This window comes from Girardinichthys multiradiatus, chromosome 12 (genome assembly GCF_021462225.1).
Source record: "Girardinichthys multiradiatus isolate DD_20200921_A chromosome 12, DD_fGirMul_XY1, whole genome shotgun sequence".
NCBI classification, from domain to species: Eukaryota; Metazoa; Chordata; class Actinopteri; order Cyprinodontiformes; family Goodeidae; genus Girardinichthys; species Girardinichthys multiradiatus.
The window spans coordinates 32,661,778-32,687,477 of record NC_061805.1 but is presented as its reverse complement, the minus strand read 5'-3'; the positions used below and the strand labels follow the sequence as shown (position 1 = coordinate 32,687,477).

The 25,700-nt window shown below is 41.7% G+C and overlaps 1 protein-coding gene across 2 annotated transcripts in view; it reads left to right on the top strand.

Annotated features, from left to right (window-relative positions):
* The window catches only part of fam222aa (family with sequence similarity 222 member Aa), a 65,308-nt gene extending 43,465 nt beyond the window's left edge, over positions 1-21,843 (top strand). For both annotated transcript variants that reach the window (XM_047381307.1, XM_047381308.1), the window contains exon 4: positions 17,458-21,843. In XM_047381307.1, the coding sequence (XP_047237263.1) occupies positions 17,458-18,902 (1,445 nt within the window). In that variant the 3' untranslated portion in view covers positions 18,903-21,843. The remainder of the gene's footprint in view (positions 1-17,457) is intronic.
* Positions 21,844-25,700: the final 3,857 nt, after the last annotated feature.

The following is a 25,700-nucleotide window of genomic DNA, read 5'->3' as shown; positions in this document are numbered from 1 at the left end:
GAGACTAGAAATATTTGTCAATCAACTGTCACTACAGATCCATTAAAACACATATTTAAGCATCAAGCACTGATTAAAAATAAAACATTTCACTTGCATTAAAGCCCTACCTCACTGACATTGAGTCTTTCAAAATATTGTTTCATCTCACTGAGAATGAATCTATTTATGCATCCCTAGATCCTCTTCGTCTACTTTCTTTTTCTCTCCTCGCCTCTACTCTCGTTGGTATGTGTACTGCAGTGGAGTGCCTTGTTGTCTGCGTGGTGTTAAATATTAATTGGGAATCAGTGGAGGACTTGTCTCCTAAATGATAGAACAGAAGGGCCCAGGCTTGCCTCGGGCAGCCTGCAGGCGCCTTTCTTCTTCCATTTACCTGCAGGCCTGCACACCAGCACTTCCTCTGGTCTGACAGCCCGCTTGGGCGCCTGCAGCCTCCCCTCATCTCTTCCCCCACACGTTTTTTCCCTCCTTCTCTCCTTTCGGCACTAGCTCCTACTCTTATCTCTGCAGGCCCTCGCTATCTCCACCTCTGGGGTCTTTTACTCCAAACCTATGTGCGTGTTTGTGTTGTTGCCGTGTGCATTTAGGTTTGTGCATGGGTGAGAACGAGGTTGGCTCTCGGCTCTACACATATCCCCTTTGAGAAAAAAGTATCACAGCATGGCGTATGCTCTTAGAGGCAGGACAAGGAGGACCCGGCATGATTCTTTTTCTTGTCTTTGTGCTTTGTGTTGCTCTCTGTCTCCTCACTGAATGGTTTAATCTCTGTTTCCTCCTCTTGATGTTTCCCCATAACTGACCTCATGGTTTGTTTGTCTCCTGAATCTCCTGCTCTGCTCCCTCTCTATCAGCTTTGTAATCTGGTGAGGTGTGTCAAGACAAAACAACTGGCAGCAGCGGCTCCTCCACTGCACTGGCTACTTGTGACTTGAGGTTGACCTCTCTGGATGGAATTAATTAACCAGCAGAGATTTGTTTTGGAAAATCCAACCGGTTCACCTTGTTTTTAGCTCCACTTTGGATCTGTTTTCAGCAGAGCAGAGCTTTTAAGGAGGTTCACTCTGGGTTCACTGTGAAGTAGCGAGACTAAATGTGAAATGGAACAACGAGGGGACAGAGGAGAGGGCAGTGCAGAGGCAGGGATATAAATGGAGGAGGGTAGGAGGTGGCATTGACTTTGATGCCATGGGAATGATTTCACAGGCTCATAAACACTAGCCTAATCGTACATGACAATATCGGCTGGTGTGCCAGTCGCAGTGCATAACCACCCTGCTGCTCGTGCTGACTCGGGTATTTGCTGATAAAGCTATGCTTTCCAGACCATGCTGTATGCACAATGAGGGCACCCTGGGCAGGCCCAAGGGCTGCCTCATCAGGTACAGCTAACAAACCAGGAAGGGGGGCTACGTTCTTTACCGAGCCATGCACTCGAATAAGCCACTCTGGTAGAATTAGTATGAAATTAATTTATATGAAACAGTAAGCACTGTTGGGATGAAAGTTTCCCTCATTTGTAGTTGCATCTCAATCAATTGTTATATCATCCATACATTTATTTCAATAATTCTGTTCTGTAGGTTAGATTAATATCTACCAGGACATTTTAGGGCACTTAATGTTTCCCTTTGCCGACAAGCTTTATGGAGGTGCTGATTACATTTTCCACTGGTACTTTTGGCACCTGCCTACACTACCAAAAGTAGCAATACTGGCATCAATGACCATTATATAACTCTGCTTTATTGGTCAATAAACTGGCCTGACCTAAAACCCACAAAAATCTATGGGATGAGGAGAGACACTAGAACCAACAATGCAGACAAGCTGAAGGACATTATTAAAGCAACCTGGGCTTCCTTAATACCTTAGCAGAACCACAAGCTGAACACCTCCATGTCACCCTGCACTGATACAGTAATTCATGCAAATGGAGCTCTGATCAAGTATGTCGTTCTTATATTCACCTTCCTAAAGTAATGGCCTAAGTAATTTTTTCAAGTTTTTCAGGAAACACAAAAAAACACAAAATATATATAATATTTATTAACAATTTCCTCCTAAAAGGTAATAACAACAGATTAGTGTTGATATAGCTATTTCTTATGGTCCTTTTTATTAAGCTACATATCTTTCTCAATTAGATCATATAAAGTGGAAAATTAAAAGAAAAACAGTTGATGACGTAATCTTTAAAAAGACAGAAAAGAGTTGACAAAAAACAATTACTTGTAACAGCCACAGGTTCTGGAGCTCTTCCACTCTTTGCTAAATGCAGCTTTCAAGAATGTAGTTACTTTGTGGACAACAATGCAGACTGAAAGACAAAATTAAAATACTAAATATCTATGCATTATTTAATGCCTAGCCTATATTGTGGTAATCCTTATCACTTACCAATAGGGAATGAGCCCTGAATTATGGAAATAGCTTAGATTTAATAGCTAGAGTAAATTTTGGTTTTTCCTGAAACAATCACCATTTTGAAAAGCCTGTAAAACTGTCTTAAGTCACATTGTTGACATAGGCCAATATACAACACGAATGGAATTGCATGACTTGCTCAACTGAGGATTTAGACAATTTTACAAGAGGTGGCTTGCATCATGAGGAGATGGTTTAGGCAAAAAAATCATTTTTGACCAAAAATGACTTAGGCCATTATTTTTGGAAGATGACGATATTATCTCTGGTGAAAGTGGCAGAAGTTAAAGCAGGTTGTGTAAAATTGTGTAAAAGTCTATATTTTACCATTTAAATTATTTTTCTTTGTTGTTTTTGTTGTTGACTGTCATGGGAATAAGCACAGAGCTATCTTTCTTGTTTGTTTGTTTTTTAGACATTTTGCTCATGAAGTGCATTGCATAGTGTGAGGTAAACATGTTGCCCCAGTTTTGTGTGCTTGTTGTTTTGCACGGGTGTCCTACAAAAGCCCTGACAGGGCTGCTGCTGCTGCTGGCCTGCATTCTTTTGTGGCTTAAAGCCGACATAAAGTGCCCACTGCTGTTGGGTTTGCCAGACTTTCAATCAGATTATTTGTAATTGACATGAACAGTGGTTTCCTCAGGTTTGTCCGTCTTAATGCTGACTAAAACTTAACAATAAAAAAAGGTTTATGAGCCCCCTGCTTTAATGCGACTATATTTTTGTCATTTGATAAGTTATGTTTAATTGTGATGCTTTACTTCCCCTGGCAGGCTTTGGGTCTGCTCTGGTGCTGTTAGAGGTGTTAATGGGGCAGGAATGCAGGACAAGAGCTTTCCCACAATGTTAGCTTTCTTCTGGTGGACGCGTTTGAGATGAGGCTCTGGGCCCGGCTGGGCTCTGCTAATGCAGTCCGAGCGCAGACAAATGGAAAGTGACACTTGTGTGTGTAGAATGGTATTTGTGGTGACGCTTTGACTACAGATAATAAAGTGTTTGCCCCGAGGTGATTTCGCCCTGCAAGCACCCTAGATGAAACTCACTTACTCAGAGAGGGAGATGGAGAAGACAAGAGTTGGGGGGGATGAAAAGACAGAAGGGGTTTGAAGCCTGAGAGAAGCTCAAAGAAAACACAGATGAAGTGAAGAGGATGGGAAGGGGATGAAATGGAAAGAAAGATCCAAAGACACATGCAGTGAGATTCTACTGTGTGTAATTTCTATGTTTTAGAGGTCAGAGGGTGCAAGTTTGTATTGCAGTGTGTTATTTGTCTTTTAATTTAAGGCATATGCTTATTTTCTGCAATCTTTACTGTAGATACATTGAATATGAAAAAAATAGTTTACTGATTTTATCATGGTGAGGGTAAAAAGTGGGAACTGGCAGGAGTTATATGTGTGTGTGTGTGTGTGTGTGCGTGCGTGCGTGTTTGTGCGTGTGTGTGTGTTTGCGCGCGCGCAAGTGTCTGCCATACCATATGTACAGAGAAGTCCTTCAGGATCAATCAGTTCTTAGTAATTTCCTCCACAGCCCATAAAAGCCAGGTCTGTCTGGAAGGAGCATGAGGCAGCCACATCAAACCAGCTAATTAATTTTCATTGCTGATTCTGTTACATCTGGCTTCGGAGATAAATTCTTATGAGAAAATGTAAACATGACAGTGTCCATGTGGTGTAGCATTTCACATTTCCTGGGTTGCAACCTTTAAAATGAAAACCTAATTAGAGGTTTTTGGTTTGAAACATTGTGCAGCATTTTTCGTCACTTGCAGAATACTTCAAAAGCATTCAAACCAATTATTCACAACTTTTTTCTATTTTGTCGGGCTACAGCCAAAAACATCAATGTATTCAATTAGGATTTTATGTGCTAGACCATCACATATAGCGGATAATTGTGTGGTGAAAGTAAAATGAAAGCAATTTTCCATTTTTTTATACAATGAAATCTGAAAATGTGGCATACTTTAGTGTTCAGTCACCAAGAGCTGAGCTTTGTGTATCTAAATAATTAATTGTTTGGCTCATTCATCTTTGCAAAGCAACTTAAAATCAGATGGATATAGAGTGTCTTTGATCATCAATTTTGTTTGTCTGCTAAGTTGGATTTAGGTCTGGACTTTGACTTGTCCTCTCTAACACAACCAATCCTTTGTTGTGCTGGCTTTATGTTAAGGGTTGTTGTCCTGCTGGAAACTACAGCTTCGAACACTTCAGACAGATATATAGCTTCACATCACCTGACAGGGAGCTGGAAGCTCATATTGCTCACAGTTGCAATCATTTCCCCATACTTACAGTTCTTTGCAAAAGCATTACTACACCCTGTACCTTCTCAAATTTCACCACGTTACGACAAACCCCTTTGGGTTATGTTTTAGATGGACCAACACAAAGTAGTGTATAATTGTTATGTGGAAGGTAAGTGGCACATCATTTTGATATATTTTTACAAATTAAAATCTGAAAAATGTGGCATGCATTTGTGTTCAACCCACCTGAGTCAATACTTTGTAGAACCACCTTTTGCAGCAATTATAGCTCAGTTTTTTGGGGTATTTCTCTCCGAGTTTTGAACTGAGCTTTTGGACAATTTTATAGCTCAAACTCAGGATGGATGGCATATATGAGAGTCAACATCCTCAATATCCTCAGTATCAATATATTAAGTTAGCTTAAGCACTATGTTATGTTGGTCTATTAAATAAATTCCCAATAAAACGTGATGATATACGAAAAATGACTTTTGCAAAAACACTGCATATAAGACCCTGTCCTGTAGGAAAGATCCCGTCATCTGTACCTGTGGGCCCCACCCCCATACACACACACACACACACACACACACACACACGTACACACACACGTACCACCTCACTGCAGGCTAAACAAATGACCTCATGCCGCAGTATCTGTGAGCAGGAAGCCCAAGTTAGGCTCCCAGGTTGATAGTTCTTCCATCTGCTTGTGCAGAAAATAGATCCAATCTGGGATGAGATTGGCTTTAATGAAACCAAAGATTAGGTTTGTGTGTTATGTCCAAGCTTCTTTTGAAATCTATTTTAATGAATAAATCCATTCTTGAATCTGTGCCATGCCTGCTTGCCTGTGAAGGATCAGTGTACAGATTGCTTTAACATTCTCATTATCCTCTTTGCTATTTGTGTTGGCAAGTTGAAGGCCCAATATGCGAGTATGGCACCACGTTTTGAAAAGCAATGCCCATCTATTACTACTTTTACTTTGGCTTTGATGAGAATGGCAATTTTCCTGTACTTCAAAGGTAACATGATGTTAAAAAATACAGACTTTTCCCTGAACACAGGAAAAAAAAAAGCATAGCTCTCAATAATTGAGAAAATGAAAGGGAGCAGTGCGGAGGCCTCAGTTTAATTTATGTCGTCTTACAAAAAGCATTTGTGTGATGATTATGATTATGATGACATAAGCAGTCGCTGAATGCAGAGAGCTCTATCCTCTGAGAAATCACATCAGTTTGATTTTTATCTGCACAATTATAGATAGCAAATGTTCAACAAATAATTGCTTGGATTTTTTCCCCCGTTTCTGCATTATTGCACAAAAAAATCAACCTTCAGATGAACAGAGAGAGATGAATGTTCCTAAAAATGTCTTTTTCTGATATCAAGCAAGCAGCAGGGTTTCCTTTCCCCTCACGTGCACTTGAATTGATTAGTACTTTGGTTGAGGGCATATTCAACATGTCTGCCCCCTGCGAGGCTTCTCTACCCTGTTGATGACTGGCTCATACATGGGCTTCCTTTTGCTCCCTCGCTCCTCAGGAAGCTCTTGTGGGGAGCCGAAGCTTTGATTGACTGGCAGCTGAGTCCGCGGGACGCCTCTATTATTATCATCTCCACCTCGGCGGAGGGGCGGAGGCTTCATGTCCAGGGGGTCTGGCCGACAGCCCCTGCTTTGTGTGCCCAATAGTCAATTAGAGGCAGCGCAGTGCCGGAGACGAGTGGGATGCAAGGTTAATTGCAGAGGACCAAACAGCTGGCTCTATCAGGGCCCATTGTGTTTGCTGCAGTTGTCACGGCAATTGAAGCATGGCTGTAATCGCCGACTAATCAGCCCTGTGCCAGATGACACCTCCATTAGCACAAGGCAGGTATTGTTCAGGAGACGAAGCTTCCTCTGGTCTCTTCTGGCCTCTCCCCCTGCTAGCCGGCCTTTTTTTAGTTACAGACCCTGATCCTATCTGCTAAGAGGTAAACAATAGCAACAGGTCAAGGGTTCCTTCAGATGACACTGCTTCAGTTTTCCCTGGGGAGACATGTTAAGCATTTTTTACTCTTATACGGATACTAATGTAAAGGTTTAAATTTAGAGACACACTAATAAAGGTTTTTTGGCCCATTTCCAACATCCAATTTTTAAACATTTACAGTCTGTGCTGTCAACATTAGCCAATTCCTCTTTCTCTTTAAGATCTGTAATTAACAGCATTAAAAACTGTTCAGCTTTCTACTATGAATGGTTATTAAGTATTTATGTAAAGGCTTCAAAACTATCCTTAGCATCTTATATTAGCAAGTAACATGGTTAGCGGGGTTAGCATTGCAAAGAGTAAACTGCAGTCTCTGTCTGTATTTCTCTGTGGAGTTTATTCTTGCTTTAACGCTGGGATTTTGAAAAAACTGTGTCAAAATCCAGCATGATCCTGTTAAAGTTTTCCCTAATCAAAAACCATGGTTCACCAGCAAACCTGGCACCCTGCTGAGAACATGGGGGGCTGCTTTTAAATCTTGGGACCTGCAGGCCTACAAAGAAGCCCAATGTAAGCTGGAGAAGGGAATCAGAGAGGCCAAATTCAGGTACAAGCAGCACATAGAAGAACATTATTCCACCATCAACACCAAGAGCATGTGGAAGAGGATTCGATCTCTGGCCTGATGTAAGGGCTGTTTAGGCAACTCCGGGGTCAACACGAGAAAGGCTGCTGGTTCGGATGGCGTCAGTAGAATGATCATCAGAAACTGCGAATCCCAGCTAACAGCCGCAATCACAACCATTTTCAACCCGTCCCTACTTCACTCCATTGTCCCCACTGGCCTGAAGTCGGCTAAAATAATCCCAGCACCAAAAAAGAGCACCATTAACTCTCTGAATGACTATTGGCTGTTTCGAAAGACTCATCCTCCCACACATTAAAGCTGCTCTTTCTGCTGACTACGACCAACATCAATTTGCATACAGAGCAAACAGGTCAACAGAGGATGCAGTAATAAAGGCTCTCCACACAGCCCTGACCCACCTGGAGAAGGATGACACCTATGTCAGGGTGCTGTTTATGGACTTTAACACTGTTATTCCCTATAAATTGGCTAATAAGCTGAGCGACCTAGGGTTGTGTGTTTCACTGTGCAGAAGGATTCACACCACAGACCGTCCGGATGAGTAAGCTCCCATCATAAACCCATATCCTAAACACAGGGTGTGTCATCAGCCCCATTCTCTATTGAGTATTCACTCATGACTGTGACCCCATTCACTCCGCCAACACCATAATCATGTTTGCTGATGACACTACTGTTGTAGGTCTGATTTCTGATAATAGTGAGTCGACCTACAGAGAGGAGGTCCAGCACCTCAACATCTGTATGAAGACAGTAACCCAAATATTAATTGGCTTGGAAAAGAGACACTGCACTGCACTTATATGGAGATCAAAAAGCTATGATTGTAGTGGAATCATTTACCAGTGACTGGCGAATTCAGAGGAAAATGGCCCCATGTGTGTTGTACAAACTCAACAAAAACTGACCCTCTTCACTTTTTTTAGCATTCTGATCATCTTTGCTCCTGATTTTTGCCATGACCTCATCACATACTGCACTGTTGCTTTGTTTGGCCAAAGTTAATGTGTATTACACACTCGCTGTTCTGTGAAAACTTAATTGCATTTCAGCCATACTGGTCCTCTGCCTTCATCTAAACAAGCACTCTTCCCCCACACTCACCGTGAACGTGGTCAGAGGGGATCAAAGCATGCAGTAAAGAAGGGATTCATGCCTGCAGGAGTGAGTTGGAAAACCCTGAGGGCTTTTTGATGTTTTAGAGCATTTCCTCCACTAATAAGGAGAAACTCCTCCAAGCAGCTCATAATTTTGGAATACTTGGAACACTAATAAATGGTAGCAAGGGTGTTTCAGACAGCTCAGTTTTACTCCTGCTTATTTGTTTAAACTTTTAATTAAAATGCAAAGTATTCTTGGATTCTCTGGATTTGCTGCTGCACTCTCGCACAGCCTATGACTGCCCCCCCTCCTCTAATCACCTTACTCCCTCCTCTTATAGTCCTCCCATATGCCTCTGCTTCTTGTGATCAACACAATTTGACCTCGCACTTGAAAGAAGTGCACCAAATTTAATGGATTTTTTTACAGTCTAATCTAACCAGTTCCCTCTTTATTGCTGTTTTGTACCCAGTGGACCTCATCTTTACCAGGCTAACCTCCCCCACTCACCTCCTCTGCCTCCTCCACCATCGCGCTGAGAAAATTAGTTCATCAGAATTCAAAATGTACCACTGGCTAATTAAAGGAGTGTTAATTGAGTGTTCAGAATTGGGTAGCCCCTTCACTAAATGCACACGGATGCTCAGACATACACACAAGCGCACCATGCAATCACAGCGACAGCGCTGGGTACACCAAGGACGTCGCGCTTGGGGAGTTTCATGCCAATCAAAAAAATGAAAGAGAAAGAAGAGTGCCCATCCTCCAAATAAAATGGGATTTCTAGATCATATCGTGGCCTACTGCAGCTCAGTCCGGCTCTGCATTATCCAATCGTTGCTCCGCTATCTGTGTCTGACCGCTGGAGAGTGTAACGCTGCACAGATAGCCTCTCCCTCCGTCTTTCACCGTGTGCATTGTGCTAATGAGAGGTGGCATTTAGAGATGTGCTGCTCTGACACATGGGCATTGTGTGCCAGGCACTGGGTGATTAAGGACGAAGGTCAACCCATTAATTGCCTCCCTACCATCTCTGCTCCCTGGCGTGATCTCCTAGAACTAATGCATGTGTTTGCCTGAGCTTTTATCTAATCTCCAATGCAGTTCAATCATACGCTTGGCTTGTTTACATTTCTTTCATGTGAAACTTTTTTACCCTCACTTATTGCAGGAGCAGCTAGAGCCCAGGTTTTCCCATTAATTTACTGTAAGCTGTTTCATGTGCTTGTGAGCACACATAGCCTTCTGCTCTAAGGAAGGGAAAAGCATATTCTTCCATCCTCAGGGGAAATAATTAATCCTTACAAGGCTGTCACATGTTGAAATGAAGCGAGTGTGAAGCATTTAGCCCAGGAGGCATTGCAGGCTGTCGCCCGCACAGGCACCTGTTGTTGTCCCTGCCCTACATTTCATGAGAGAGCGCTGAGCAGAGGATAACAACATGCTCCACTGATGGCAAATGAGACACACAAATGCAGATGCAGATTTTTGTCCACACGTGTCTGTCTGTGTATATGCACTCTTTTTCTTGTAGTTTTTATGCATTATTTTTGCATGCACAACCACGCCAGAGAGTGCGTACAGGTGCAGGAAACCCCCTACCTTATGAAAAGCTAAGGGCTCACACAAACGTTGGCTGCCTCAGAGGGTGTTTATCAGCCAGCACCATCTGTATGCTGCAGCTCAGTGCTATGATCTACTGCCTAAACCAATAAGTCACAGAGTGACTGCCTAAGAAGAGACTTTCTCCTTTAACCTCCGTGTCTTCACTTATAGACTTAAAGCTCTGGAGGAGAGAGATGTGGAAGCTCTGCACATCAAACACAGGGTCTGTAACAGCCTGTGCATGACAGTGAAATACGCTTTGGTTTGTGGCCATATGTACCGTAATCAACTTTGCTATAAAATTTTCTCCATGGAACTTTTTTCAAGAGGAGGCGAGAATCAGAAGCATCCAGATGCTCATTTGCCTCCTCCTCTTCCTCCTCTTCTTTCTTAATGCTTGTGGGTTCTAATAACCGGAAGCCTTTGTGAAGCTGAGATGGGTTTTGTAGGCCTGAAAGGCCTCTAATCCCTGTGGCCTGTGAAGTGTGAAGCCCTTTGATGCCAGGTTGGTGTGCCAAAGGCTCTGCCTATTGACAAACAAGGGCCAAGCTGGGAAAAGACGAAGCAAGAGGGGATGTCTCCTCTCGCTCAGAAGAAACACAAGCTCAGGCATGAAAAATATAGGGCTCAGTGAGTGAGAAGGAATAGAATAAGGTACCCTTTAATGAATTTCGTGGCTTTTTTAGAGGGTTTTTTTCTCATGTGGCAGTAATTAGGTGGAATGATGGGCATATAGCAGCTGGGGGCTCGCAGGGGCGGCAGGGCACGGGCCCTTGATATGCCTGAAAGCCAAATATCTCTCCTCATTTAGACCATGTGATGATCAAAGATGTTTTTTCTTGCCCTCATGTAAAGAAGATCTGAAAAAAATGCTGCCTTTCCATTTGCATGTGGACCCGCAATACGCTTTGAAATGAGCATGTTTTTTTCTCTTCTGAGCAAATGAAATAAGTCTCTGTCAGTTTGCCTCTGCAAGTCAGAACATCAAAGCAAATGACACTGCTGTCACAGGGGAAGCAGGGCTGTGCCTCACCAAGGTTGGTTAGACCTCAGATTGGTGGGTTTGGTACACTCATACCAGCCCATTAGGATGTCACCTTAAATCTGATTAAAGTTTATTCACTGTTACCGCTGTCTGTTACGCATTTGAAGATTTAGCGTGGTTAAGCTATGTTATATGAACCAATCACTTCAAATCAGTTTATTTGTATGGCATTAATTCACAGCAAATGTCATCTCGAGACTTTACAAAGCAAACAGATTCAGTTTACATACAGATCTTCACTGTATTGCCAAAATATACCTTCACCCATCCAGATAATTAAAATCAGGTGTCCCAATCACTTCCATGGCCACAGGTGTATAAAATCAAGCCCCTAGACATGTAAACGGGTCGCTCTCAGGAGCTTAGTAAATTCCACTGTGGTGTTGTGATAGGACGCCACCTGTGCTAAAAGTCCAGTCCTGAAATTTCCCCGCTCCTAAATATTCCACTGTCAACTGTGAGAGGTATTTTAAGAAAGTGGAAACGACAGCAACTCAGCCACAAAGTGGTAGGCCACAAGATCTGAAGGAGCGGGGGCAGCAAATGCTGATGCACATAGCGCACGGAGGTTGCTGTCTTTCTGCAGACTCAGCTGCTACAAACCCCTAAACTTCACGTGGCCTTCAGGTTAGCTCACAAACATTGCATATAGAGCTTCATGGAATTGGTTTCCATTGTTGAGTATCTACAACCAGGCCATACATCACTAGGTGGAATGCAAAGAGTTGGATGCAGTGGTATAAAGCACGACACGACTGGATTCTAGAGAAATGGAGGCAGATTCTCTGGAGTGACGAATCACGCTTCTCCATCCGGCAATCTGATGGATGAGTTTGGGTTTGATGGTTGCCAGGAGAACGATACTTGTCTGACTGTATTGTGCCAAGATTAAAGTTTGGTGGAGGAAGGATTATGATGTGGGGTTGTTTTTTAGGAGCTGGACTTGGCCCCTTAGTTCCATGGAAAGGAACTCTGAATGCTTCAGCAAACCAAAAGATTTTGGATAATTTCATGCTCCCAACTTTGTGGGAACAGTTTGGAGATGTCCTCTTCCTCTTCCAACATGACTGCACCAGTGCACAAAGCAAGGACCATAAAGACATGGATGAAAGAGTCTGGTGTGGATGAGCTTGACTGACCTGCACAGAGTCCTGACCTCAACCTGATAGAACACCTTTGGGATGAATTAGAGCAGAGACTGAGAGCCAGGCCTTCTTGTCCAACATCAGTCTATGACCTCACAAATGTGCTTCTGGATGAATGGTCAGAAATTCCCATGAACACGTTACTAAACCATGTGGACAGCTCTCCCAGCAGACTTAAAGTTGTTATAGCCGCAAAGGCTGGACCAACGTCACAATGGATAAAAAATTAAATGCAACTTAAGTTCATATGCGAATCAAAGTAGGGGAGCAAATACATTTGGCAAAATAGTGTATGCAATCAGATTAATCCAGACAGATCTGAGTTTATTTACATACATTTCAGTCTGATCCTCGGCTGAGCAACCTCTCCTCCTAAACCAGCATGTGGTGACAGTGGAGAGAAAGAAAGAAAGAAAGAACATCTTAGTTCAGTCTCACAGACTGAGAACAATCTATCATATCTATCAGAAACCTTAATTTTGACAAAGAAATTTGTGTTTTGGGAGAAAGCTAATTATTAAAATACAATATTTATCAAAAGGTTGTTGGTCTCTATGTTACTGTATAGTTTTATCTAATGATATTTGTATTAATCTGACAGGGGAAAGAAAAAAGGAAGGAGGAATTCAAAGTATAAGAACCACCTCAATTTGTCAGTTTTTAGAAACACCGTTAAAGAAAAAATTAATGCCTTACTGTGGTCCAAAATCAGCCTGTTTTCTCAATCAAAACTGGAATTCTGCATGTGTCCCAAAGTCCCGTTTCTTAGCTTGACTTGTGGGGAATCTTAACACACACACTGTTTTAGCTCAAAGGTCACTGTAAGACTAGCATTTGTTGGTTCTGGCCGAGGTTCTTTCTTTTACTGACTAAGTAGGAACCCAGCTCATCAGCAATATGCACGTCCAGATCTGTGCGGAACCCCTGGTTGCATTTAAATGCAGCCAAGGAAGACTTGGGGTAAATCAGTTCTTGTAGGTCAAATGTTTCTGTTTTAAAAAAAATTCTGTTTGATGAATCCGCCCGACTGGTCTGCCCCTAAATTTAGTTTAGATATCCACAGTCTCACCCATTCAGCTCCTAATTTATTTCTTTTATGATATGGATCTTGTAGATTTAATCATTTTCACAGTTGGAGTCCCAAAGGGTTGTTGAAATGAACTCTGCATGATATTTGTAATGGGAGCAAAGAAATGAGAATTGTGACTACTTGGCTGTGGAGTTTCTTTAAAGTGGTTTTGCTATTGGAAAGGAAATGGAGTGCATCCCAGTCACAGACGCCTCAGGTAGCCAGGACATTTGCTGACTGTTGTTGTTATGGCAGTTAATTTTTGAGCATTTTATGCATCAAAATGTCATTTTTGAAGAGGTTGCAAGTCATTTGTAGCAGCTGATATATTGATTGTAAATTGAGTCCTTTTCCCAACCCCCCACACATTTTGTTACACTGAGCTAAGTAGCCATGAAATTGCCCGAATAATGTCGTTTAAATCCAATCTCACCACGGCCTCTCACCTCCGTATCCAGCCCCCAGACAATGACACGTGGTTGGCTTTTTAGAAATTGCATTTTTCCTGTTTGCTACCTCATCGTACTGTGGCCAAGTACTGGTCCACTGACCAGAGGATGATGTCAGTCTACTCTGAACCTTCAATGTTGAATTAAATTTTAGAATTTGCTCAAACAGAGCAGAGCTTTTACATATAGATATAAAGCAAAATTTGGTATATATTTGGCTTTTTTCTGCTTCATATTTCAAAGTTAATCTCAAATGCACATTAAAGCAAATTTTATGCTAGCCTGTGCTAAAAATTGAAATCATTAATTTCTTTCATCTATGAATCTTTCTTAACTGCAACCAAGGTACAGTCATGTAAAAAATAAGGACACCCTTTGACAGCATCTGTGTATGCATTTGTGCGTTTGGACATATGGATACCTAATATTTTATTATTCAATTTGAATGATTCGGAAAAACTCACATAAATGAAGAGCGTTTAGAATTTTCTGAAAAAGGTAATAAAAAAGTAATTTCTGGTAAGAAAGAAATTGGGACACCCCAACAATTATTCAATTTACCATGGTTGAAATAACACCCTCGCTTATCCCAGCAGGTCGACATGATGAGAACTTTGTTACTCAACATTTTGCGGAAGATGTCACCTGTTTAAACCTATTTGGTGTGCTACTAACTATTGAAGTGAGAGAAGAAGAAGATGGCAGCTGTTTAGGAGTTTGTAAGAGGTCTTAAGAGGTCTCAAAAACATTGAAATCAGCCATTTCATCATATGGAAAATAGTCTACAGGTGGAGGACATTTAAAACAACTACCAACATCCACATGTCTGGCCATCCAAGCAAGTTCAGACTAAGGTTTGCCAAAGAGAACTAAGACAAAAACCAGGACTTCCACAATACTGTTCTTTGGACAGATAAGTGTAAATTTGAAATGTTTGGAAATCAGAACAGAGGACAAAAAGAAAATAACATCATACCACCATTTAAAGCATGGAGATGAGAGCGTAATATTTTGGGGATGCTTTGCTGCAGCAGAATCTGGTCAGATCACTGTTATAGAGCACACCAGGCATTTTACCAGTGGGTGCTTGAATAAAATACGAGACCATGTTTAAAAAAAATTCATCTCAACAAGACCCTAAGATATGTCAATGACCCAAAACATACCAAAAAATCCACCACTATTTGAAGTCCTGAGCCAAGTCAAAGACAAGATCTTAAACCCATTGAGATCCTGTGGGATGGCTTGAAACTGGCTGAACATTCAAGAAACCCATGAAACATCTCACAGCTGAAAGTAGAAAATTGGTCCAACTGTTCTTGCATGATGTCAGAGACTGGTAGATTGCTATAAGCAGCATCTTACTGGAGTTTCGGCTAAAAGGTGTAACACTATCTAATAGGGGTAGAGTGTCCAGATTTTTCTTTTCATTAAGGGTACACAGTTTTATGAAGATATTTGTTAATGAGTGAAACAAAGTTATTGTTGTTGTTTGAGTGCAATAAATTCACTTTACTTTCAAGAGATACATAAAAATATAATTAGGCATCAATATGTAAGCATTACTTTTAAAAGAGGGTTGCACGGTGGCACAGTTGGTAGCACTGTTGCCTTGCAGCAAGAAGGTACTGGGTTTGATTCCCAGCCTGGGGTCTTTCTGCATGGAGTTTGCATGTTCTCCCCGTGCATGCGTGGGTTCTCACCGGGTACTCCGGCTTCCTCCCACAGTCCAAAGACATGCCAGTTAGGTTAATTGGTCTCTCTAAATTGCCCTTAGGTGTATGAATGAGTGTGTGCTTGGTGTGTTGCCCTGCGATGGACTGGCGACCTGTCCAGGGTGTACCCTGCCTCTCGCCCATAGGCTGCTGGAGATAGGCACCAGCTCCCCCATGACCCACTGTGGAATAAGTGGTAGAAAATGACTGACTGACTGACTTTTAAAAGAATAGGGTGTTCTAGTTTTTTCACATGACTTTCTCTTCCTGTTTTAAAAGTCAACTTATCTATTTTTATATCAAAAATCCTCACTTGAGCATTCATCATTGGGCTGTACTTGTTAGATTCACCTTAACCAAGCTTGTAGTTCCCAGTTGACCTTTAATTGGTTCTTTGTGGGGGTCTCATTCCCCAGTTCTGCTTTGGATTGGATTGGATTGAATGAATGTGAAAATTCAGCTGCCAAGGGTAAGACCCAGTAAGTGATTCCACTTATAAATCTAAAATGTGCCACTTCAATTAAACAAGCTTTTATTCCCTCCCCTTTCCTCCCTCCGTGCCTGGTACCAAGGCTAACCCAATTCAGCACTGAAGAGAGTCCGAATTAATTTCACAATGCACTGATTTAACAGCGCCTAAGGTAGCAGGCTCTGACAGAATGGGTTTTTAAAAAGATTCATTTGTCTAGGGATGTACACCCAGATCAGGGTGTGAAAATGAGATGGAAAGAAAGCTCTGAACAGAGGAGCAGACTGATAAATGCCAGTCCTCATTTACAGCTTGCCAACTATGTTTGGATTTTACTGAAGTGGATCCACTTGGTTTTCTTCAACTATGCACTGCTTAAAAAAGATAGTGGTCTTAAAATTCATAAAACATGCTAAGACTCAGAAACGTCACAGCCAATTTGTTGCAAGTGCACCTGCAATGAATCTGCAATTAACATAATATGATGGCTCATGGCTCACAAATTTCTCTTTTTTATGATTCCAATTAGACATGGGCCGGCATGAGCTTTTCATTGTATCATAACCTTAAGTCAAAATGCTATCACATAAAAATTTTAAACAAAAATGTGCAACATGATCTAATTGCGTGTATTAAAATTAGAAAAGCAATGATTATTTCAACTGCTGCAAAAATCTTCTTTTTTACTAGTAATTTTTTTTTTTTACTAGTAGTTTCAGCTATGTATACAGTAACACAGGCATAGCAAGCTTATATAGCAGGTTAATCAGTCAGGCTGTCTGTTCAGGTGCAGCCTGCGGTCAGCTAATAAACAGTAGTTTTAAAACAGTGTTACCCTAGGGAGAGTTAGAGGTGAGACCTCCTTAGTTTCCACAATAAAATGCAAAAACATTTGTGCAGAAATATGGTTTATATAAATTTGTGAGGTAAAGGTCAGTCAACTAACCGGCAGTGTGCAGCAACAAGTGGGTGAGGGACAGTGCTGCATTACACTATGCTCTATACAACTGAGAAAACAGCCCTTTCTCCCAAATCTCAAAAAAGGACTTCAACCCATGGCAATGGCATGCATGAGCAAGCATGTGGCAACATCAGAAAGGAATAACAGGAGGAAAACCTCCAGCAGAACCAGGCTCAGTGTGAGTGCCTACCTGCCGCGGCTGACTGTGGTAAAGACTAAGCAGAAACACAAAAACCCACAAAAACTCACTGGTCTAGGAATACTTTCAGTTTTAAAGAAAACCCAAATAGAACTGAATTCAGCAGTTGCTCTGTGAGTGGTTTCATCTAGGAGAGAAACATAGCTAAACAGTAGTCAATAGTAATATATACATGTTAGAATGCATGATGCCATTTGGTTAACCCTTTTTCATTGACTCGGCAGTAATCCTTGTTTACCCATTGGGAATTTGTGTTAACACATTTCCAAACATTTATAATCTCTGTTCCAAATGAACCTCACCTCAGCTGTTCTTTTTTTGCATTTATCCCTCTGTGATCCTAATGTTCATGTGTTCAAACTGTTCATAAGTATTTCCTGTCTTGTCTTTCAGGTGAAGTGGTGGTACATTCACCATCCTCACGGTACCCAACAGCAGCAGAACTTGATGCTTATGCTCAGAAAACGGCCAACAGCCCACTATCCATCAAGATTTTCCCCACCAACATCAGGGTCCCCCAGCACAAGCACCTTAACCGGACTGTGAACGGATATGACACCACAGGGCAGCGCTATAGCCCTTACCCCCATCTCCACACAGGAGGGTACCAGGGTCTCCTTGCTATAGGCAAGTCCTCATCCTCATCATCTACCTTTGGTCCTTCAAAAGGTGTACTCAAGAACTCAGAAGGCAGACGGACTAAGCTATCTCCAGCTCACATAGCTGTGGCCCCGTACCCACCCCCTATTAGTAGCACTTTAGCTAGCGGTCATGGCCAAATGGTATACCACTCTGGGCCCTCAAAGCCTCCAGAAGGCCCTGGACTTTCCGTGCCCCCAAATGTCACTGTGGCTGGCTCTGTGATTCCTGTAACAGGGGGCAGAGGCCTCTCCCTGCCTGCACAGTCTAATCTCCCCTCCATCCAGAGTATCATCTATCAGATCAACCAACATTGCCAGGCTCAGGCCCTGCAGCAGGTGTGTCAGGGGGCTTCCACTGCACCAACAAATTCCAGCCCCTCCAAGCAGGTCACAGCAGTCATGGGGGTTGGTTCAAGCTCCTCAGGTGGAGGCTATGTCGTAGGAATGGGTCCCCAGGCTAACATGGTCTACACTGGATCAGGCCTGCCTGCTCAAAGTGCAGAGGTAATGAAGAACGGCATATACACAGAGGGTATGGACTACATCCTGTGGCAGAAACAGCAACACCAACAACACCAACAACAGCAGCAACAGCAGGCTGTCCTCCGCATGTACAGTGGAGGCAGCGGAGGAGGTGGCGCCATCAGCAAGTCTCCCGAAACCTGTGTTCTAGGTGGGGGGATCATGGCGGCCCAGGTGTCCTCCTCCTCCTCCAGACCTTACCACCTGACAGCGAGTGCCAGTGGAGGAGGTGGGCTGGACAAAGTCAGCTCTTCTCCTTTGAACTGTGTGGGCATGCATGGGAATTTCTCTGTGGGTCAGTACTTTGCACCGCCCTGGAACAGTGTGCTTGTGACGCCCGACAGTGACTGCTACAACCCACAGGAGCTCCTGGCCACCTCCACGGGAGGGCCAACAACGGGCCACAGAGAAATGGGCTACCCCCACCACCATCACCATTACCACCATCACCCCGCCATCGACAGCAGCGGGGGTCTGTGCTGCAGCCTGCCCAGCAAGAGCCTGTGCAACACCTCAGTGCTTAGCAGCAGCCTACAATCTCTGGAGTATTTGATCAACGATATCCACCCTCCCTGCATCAAGGAGCAGATGCTCGGCAAAGGCTATGAGACTGTGTCCGTGCCGCGGCTGTTGGACCACCAGCATGCACACATCCGCCTTCCTGTTTACAGATAGAACGGACAGGTGGGAGGGAGAAGAGGAGGCAATTAATCAAGAATTGTGAATTTATGAAGAAAATCAAGAAAAACAGAGATGTTACGGGACTGTTGTGAGTGCCACTGCTTTAGCGATCGCGGGAGCTTAGAGAAGAGCAGTTCCTGTGCTGTATGACCTTAGATTTGCTGGTTTCAAAGCAGGCTGTTGGGAATCCCTAACACAAAAGGTAGTAGTTACTGCCAGCGGGATGAAAAAGGAATTCCAAGATTCTCCTGATGTTCCAATGTGTGGTTTGCCAATAGGATTTTTGGATTAATAATAATTTTTTTTTCTTTGCTTTGTTGTTTTATCTTCTTAAACTGTTTTTTGATGAGAATCATAGCTTGACATGAAGTGCATATGCCACTTGTATCTCCTCTCCAAATACTAAGGATGAAGCTACTGTGTAGGTTGTCACTGAAATGGTCTTAAAGGGCCAGCGCTTAGGGCTGCTTTTAAAACCCAAAACTCAGTAACAGTACACACGTACAGAAAAGTGCTGAAAAAAACGAGAAGATTACTAGCAGTTCTAGGATGTTCTTGTAAAAGGATCACAAGGTTGAATCTAAAAGGGTAGTACAATAATAGTTATTGTTGCTGTTATAATTGAAAAATTAATTGCACTGCTTTGAAGTTTGGAATTGGGTAGTTTGGATATGATATATTTAAGAAACTTGAAAAACTTGAACCTATTTTTTGTTGTTTGATATATTTGTAGGTATATTATATGTATTGGCTGCTACAAGGAAAAGTGTCTCAACTGTTTTTATCTTATTATATTGCTTTCCTCTTTTGTTATTATGATTGAAAATTTCATCCTTAAGCTGACGTGCAGTCTCTTATGTTCTGACATGAGGCAGAGTTGCTGCTTTGGTTCTGTAAGAACTTAAACGAAGAGCTCTTTTTTTTCCTAACCAACACTGGAACTGACAATAAATTTCAAAATACTTATTTAAAAGAAGAAATGTTGCAAAAAAATACAAGAAAACGAAATGTTACAACAAAGAATGTGACTGGGAGGTTATAGAGATAACCTAATATTTACAGTAGCTTGCAAAAGTGTTCACGTCCCTCAGACATTTTCACATTTTTTCACTGTACAACTGCAAATGTACATTGTTTTTAGTTGGATTTATGTGGAAGACCAACACAAAGTAGCGCGTAACTATGAACTGGATGGAAAGGGATTCATGGTTTTGTTTTACAAGTAAGAAAAATATACCTTTCCTGTCCTTGTAGGAGAAAAGCATCCCACATCATGAATTTGCCACCACTGTGTTTTACCAGGAGGATAGTTTGTTCAGGGTGATGTGCAATCTCAGTTTTCCTAGCACATTGCATGTAGGTCAGAAAGTTAAACTTTGGGCTCTTCTGACCAGAGCACCTTCTTCAACGTTTGCTGTGTCCCCTACATGGCTTCTGGCAAACTGCAGATGAAATTTATTTCAACAATGGCTTTCTTCTCATCCCCCTTACAGAAAGGGTAGATTTGTGACCATTAGTTGCCCTTTTAACAGATTTCCCCACCTGGGCTCTGGATCTTTAAAGCTCCTCCAGAGCTACCATGATCCTCTTGGCTGCATGTCTTATTAATGTTCTTGTTCAGCCTGTTTATATGAATGGCCATGTCTTGGTAGGTTTTCAGTTGTGTAATACTCTTTCCATTTTCAAATAATGGATTGAACAGTTCTCTCTGACATGTTCAAAACTCATAATATTGTTTTCTCACCTAAATTCTCTTGTCTCTGACCTGTCTGCTGTGTTCCTAGGTCTTCATGATTGTTTACCAGTATTCTCTATTAAACCTCGAGGTCTTCACTGAGCAGATGGATTTATACTGAGACTGAATTAAAGACAGGTGGCCTCTATTTACTGATTGGGTGTCTTTTGAAGACTCGAAAAATATATTATCCCATTCTGTCAACTTTACAATTATACACTATTTTGTGTTGACCTGTCCCATAAAATCCCAATAGAACACATTGATGTTTGTGTTGGTAAGGTGATAAATAGTTTAAAAGGTGAAGGGAATACTTTTGCAAGGCTCTGTTGTATGCTGAAGTGTGTTTGCGGCAGAGCACATGTGTGTTTGTACCTTTTCAGTTTGTGTTCTTCAAAATCCTCAGACTTTTTTATTTTATTGTATCATTACCCCATTTTTCCAGCAAGACTGACCGACTGATTCAGCAGTCCCGCAAACATTAAGACTGAGTTACGTACAGGAGAAACTTTGCTCCATTTTATTGGAGACTTTAGATTTTCTGCAGTCAGAGTCATTTGACTCTTTATAGCTGCACTTACAGCAGCGGTGAAAACAAGTGAAACCGTACTTTGGGGTTACTTTATTGTTGCAAACCAATACAAAATGAAAACAATCATGCCCTGTCTTTTGGCGTCAAAAGAAAAAAAGACCAGACTCACTGCGTTTTTTTTTTCATTACCCATTTCAGCTTTGGGTGGGGATGCATTTAGCCCAGGCCAGTCTTAACTTGATGATTCAGAGCAGTGAAATATTCATTATGACTGTGAGATTCCCTCGAATGTACTGCACTTAAATTACCACAATATTTTGTTGCCTTGTGGGACTCAAGCGGGTGAGAAAATTATATCAGTGCAGCGGCTCTCTGGTCTTAAATTAGCATTTCTTTTGTCAGTCAAATTTCAGCAGCAAATTGAATTTATTAACTGGAGAAAATGAGAGAACAGGGGGCTTTGTTGTGGAGAGATACTGGCATCAGTCTAGATTTATGAAGTGCAATTATAATGACTGTATTAACATTTTTTTCTCTGAGCTTACACCAAAAAAAATGTAAACTACAGTTGTTGATACATTCCCAGTGTACCACATCCCTAATCTTTATCTCTGGTTTCTTTGTTTTGATTTGTTCTAAGGTGTAAAATAAATTTCTTTAAGAATATATTCAGAAGCCATATCTTGGCTATGAAGTCTGTGATTATTTTTTCTTTTCTCATCTGCTCCCTAGATTTCAGTGCGATCCAGGGCCTTTGTTCTAGCAGGTCTCCCAGATCCATAATGTAATCGGATGTATGGTTCTGTATTTATTAGAACCTTGTACTGCTGATTGATTATCTAAATGTTTAGATTTTGGCCACCCCAAAAGAAAAAGTGAAACAGATCAAGTTAATGTTTTTTTCCTTAAATACAGAAAATGTGTCGTCTGGATCATATAAGTTAAAATAAGGAAGAGAAAATATGATAATAGCTACTTGTTATCCTGTAATTTCTACTTTTCACAAATAACAATACAAACTATAAGCTTTACATGTTGAACTAGGGTTGATTTTGTTTTTTTAATGCTGACAGATATTTCAGACAGAAGAATAAAACCCAGTGGCCTAAATTTGCATAGTAAAACCTCAAGATTGCAGAGATGCATTATGTTTCAGCAGCCAGATGCTTTAGCCACAGTCTGATTCCAGCATATTTTCTGCGTGGTAGAACTATTTTGACAGATTTACACTTACGTCCCATCCTTAAATCCCTGCTGTTTGACTTCTGCAACCAAGCATTAAACCCTGTCACATGATGTGGCAGTGAAAAGGGAGATGTTTGAACACAGTGGATTTTCTCTGTGTTTTCTCACCACCAGTGGAGATCTTGGGCACCAGACCTTCTTGGCTTGTGGTAATAATGGGTGATGTCTACTGGTTATCGCCATTCGAGAGTATCCATCCAGAAAAGAAGATTGAAATCGTTTATGTTTTTTTTAAAGAGCAAGGGATTTTAAAAGAGAGGCTGAGAGGTCACATTACAGCCACAAATCTGTTGAAGTTTTATATGATAGACCAACACAAAATTGAGAAGCAAAAATCTACAATTCCAAAGTTTTACACAAATTAAATTCTAAACATTGTGTTGTGTATTTGTATTTAGTCTAATTAAGTCAACATCTGGGTGGGGTTTAAAATTCTTTACAAAATAGCTAAAGCTCAGTCAGAATGTATGTAGAGCCTCTTGGAACAATGATTTTGGTGCATATGCTCAATTTGATTTAGGTCTGGACTTTGACTGTGCCATTGTAATGCCATTGACTATGTTTTGGATTGCTGTCCTGTCGGAATGTGAACCTAGGCCCCAATCACAGAACATCTCTAACAGTTCTTCCTGACCTTCTCCTCAACACTAATAAGTTTCCCTGTCCCTGCTAAGGAAAAGCATCCCCACAGCATGATGCTGCCACCACTATGTTTAGACCCAGGCATGGTGTGTTCAGGATGATGTGCAGTGGTAGTTTTTGGCCCCTCAGCATTTTGCCTGTTGGCAAAAAATTTAGGGTTATCAAAGTAAAGAGCACTAAATACAAAAACACGTCACACTTTTATTTATTTTATTTAGATTTTTATTTTAAACAAACATATAGCACTTTCCTTCCACTTCACACTTATGCACTACTTTGAGTTGGTTTATCATATAAAACACATTGAGGCTTGTATTGTAGCGTTACAAAAGGGTGCAAAGTTCAAGGGGTATGAGGCTCAGAAAAGATTTGGCAAAATATAACAACAAAAATTGCAGAACAATTGATAGTTTCAAATCCTTTTCATCCAATTCAGACTGGCCTGACATCCCCCCGATCACCTTTTTCTGAAACATAGGCTCCAAACTGTCTGTCCCTCTGCTTCTTCACACACAGTAATGAGCTCCTGTTGATGGCACGCATCTTAGCCCTGCAACTCTGCTCCACTCCTCTGTTCCTCGTTCAGACAATGGAAGCTCAGCTCATATTAGGATAATAGAATTAAATTTCAAATAGATTTGTGCCTGGGCTGATCCAGCCACAGCTCACTCAGCTGCAGAGGCAGAGTGGCATATGGCAGGTCATTATCTAAAGCCCACCCCTCTTCCCCCCGTCCAGGGCCAACAGGGTTCAGCGGCGCTTAAACAAACCAAAGGTTAGGACAGGCTGTCTGGCTGGCGTCAGAGGGGAGGACAGCAGGGTCTGAGTGGTGGTGCTGGTGGTTGGGAGGGAGGCGGGTGGTGTTGCTATATTACAGACGCCACAGCATCTCTGAGGGCCTGAGTGCCGCACCATGGCGCCCGGGCTTGTTTTAAAAGCTGGGCTGCGTTTGATGGAGGGGGATTTGTTTTCTGTTAGATTATACATGCTCGCTCCCTGCCTGATTGAGGGGCCTCGTCCAATTTGACACAGAAAAGAGGGAAAGAATAAAAAGAAAAAAGGAATTTTGCTTCCAAAAAGCCTCAAAGAGTTATGAATCAGGATAACTGACATCTTCCTTCAAGTCTCCTTTGACTGGAGGCTTATTGTGCCTCAGTTTGCTGAAGCAAAATCCTCTATATTCATTAAATAGAAAAAACACTTCAACTCATCTTGTTCAGCAAATGATTAATCACAGCAACACCACCTTCTGATCAGGGACATTTAAATCTATAACCTATCTGTGAGGCAACAGACCATTATTGACTGCCAATGCGTTTTCAAGGGCAACGAGAGGCTCGTGGAAGATGGTCAGAGGACAAAGTGTAGGAAAAATGACTTATGCTGGCTGTAAAACCCCTTAGTAAATCCCAATAAGTCTATTAAGACCTTTGCCCTGCGTAAAGGTTTATAGCTGCATATTATGCACCTTAAATACTGCTGAGAAGCAAATGGGGAAGCAGGCATTGTGATGGTGGAGGAGAAATAAAAGCTGCTCGCTCTGTAGAGTCCTGGCGAACGTTCTCCAACCTACAAATGACGGGTGTGGTGAGCCTTCTACACCCCTTTGGTCGACTGCAGTCATGCCCCCTAGCAGCCCTCTCATCCTCCAGCTCTTTCCAGCATCCTTTCGTAAGATCTTTGATGGGATGAATTTATGAGGCCAGTCCTCTCTGTTTCACTCATACCTGGCAGGAAAATACTTTCATCAATAATTCACATGGTCCTAGAGAGAATGGTACAGATAAACCACCAGCTATAGCTGTGTTGTACTGTATATGTTTTAAAATCTGTTGTTTTTCTTCACGTATCTTTAAGGTTAAAACTGTATAGGTCAGATGGGCTGGTTAGTGGCATCAGGGTGTACAAAAGGTTTTAAAGCTAGTTTCAAAACAACAGAAAATGTCTTCATACCTCTGCTGCAAGTGGTTTAATTGAGATGCCAGAGAAAGTGACCAAGGTTTTCTCAGACAGAGTGGAGAAAGAGCTGCCCCTCTTGCACAAGTTGCTGCGCACTGTCTGTAATGTTCGCTCAGCTTAGCAGAAGGAAGCATAATTTGACCTTATTTCAATGATAATGAAGAAAGCAAAGTTGAATTTTATATTTAAAATTGGGTCAACAGCAAAACTGCTCAGACACCTGTGGTTCTGTGCTCAGTTGTTCATTTAAGGGTTTACTAAAGTGTTAAAGAATAGTTAAAGAATACCATTTGGTGCCGTAAGAGCGGGCTTTTCAAGCTGAGCCAAATGAGCCAACTCTTTAAATAGACCAGCTCCTCCCTTGCCTGAAGCTAACATCGGCTTATTGTGTTAAGGTCATATTCTGTAAGCACTTAAAAACTACTGCAGATTTTTTGCTTTAGTTTAGGGATCAAAGTGCAATAATTAAATGATAAAGTGTAAAAATTAATATACTGAATCTTAGCAAAAGGAATAATTGCTGATTTTCTCTTTTAAATTAAACTAGATCATGATACACATTTTCTGTTTAAAATATTTGTGTTTTTAACCCTGATACCATGGTAATGTTTCTCACGAGCTATTTTACTGTCAGAGTTTCCCACCAGCCATTGCATGAACAGATATTTGTGGCACAGAT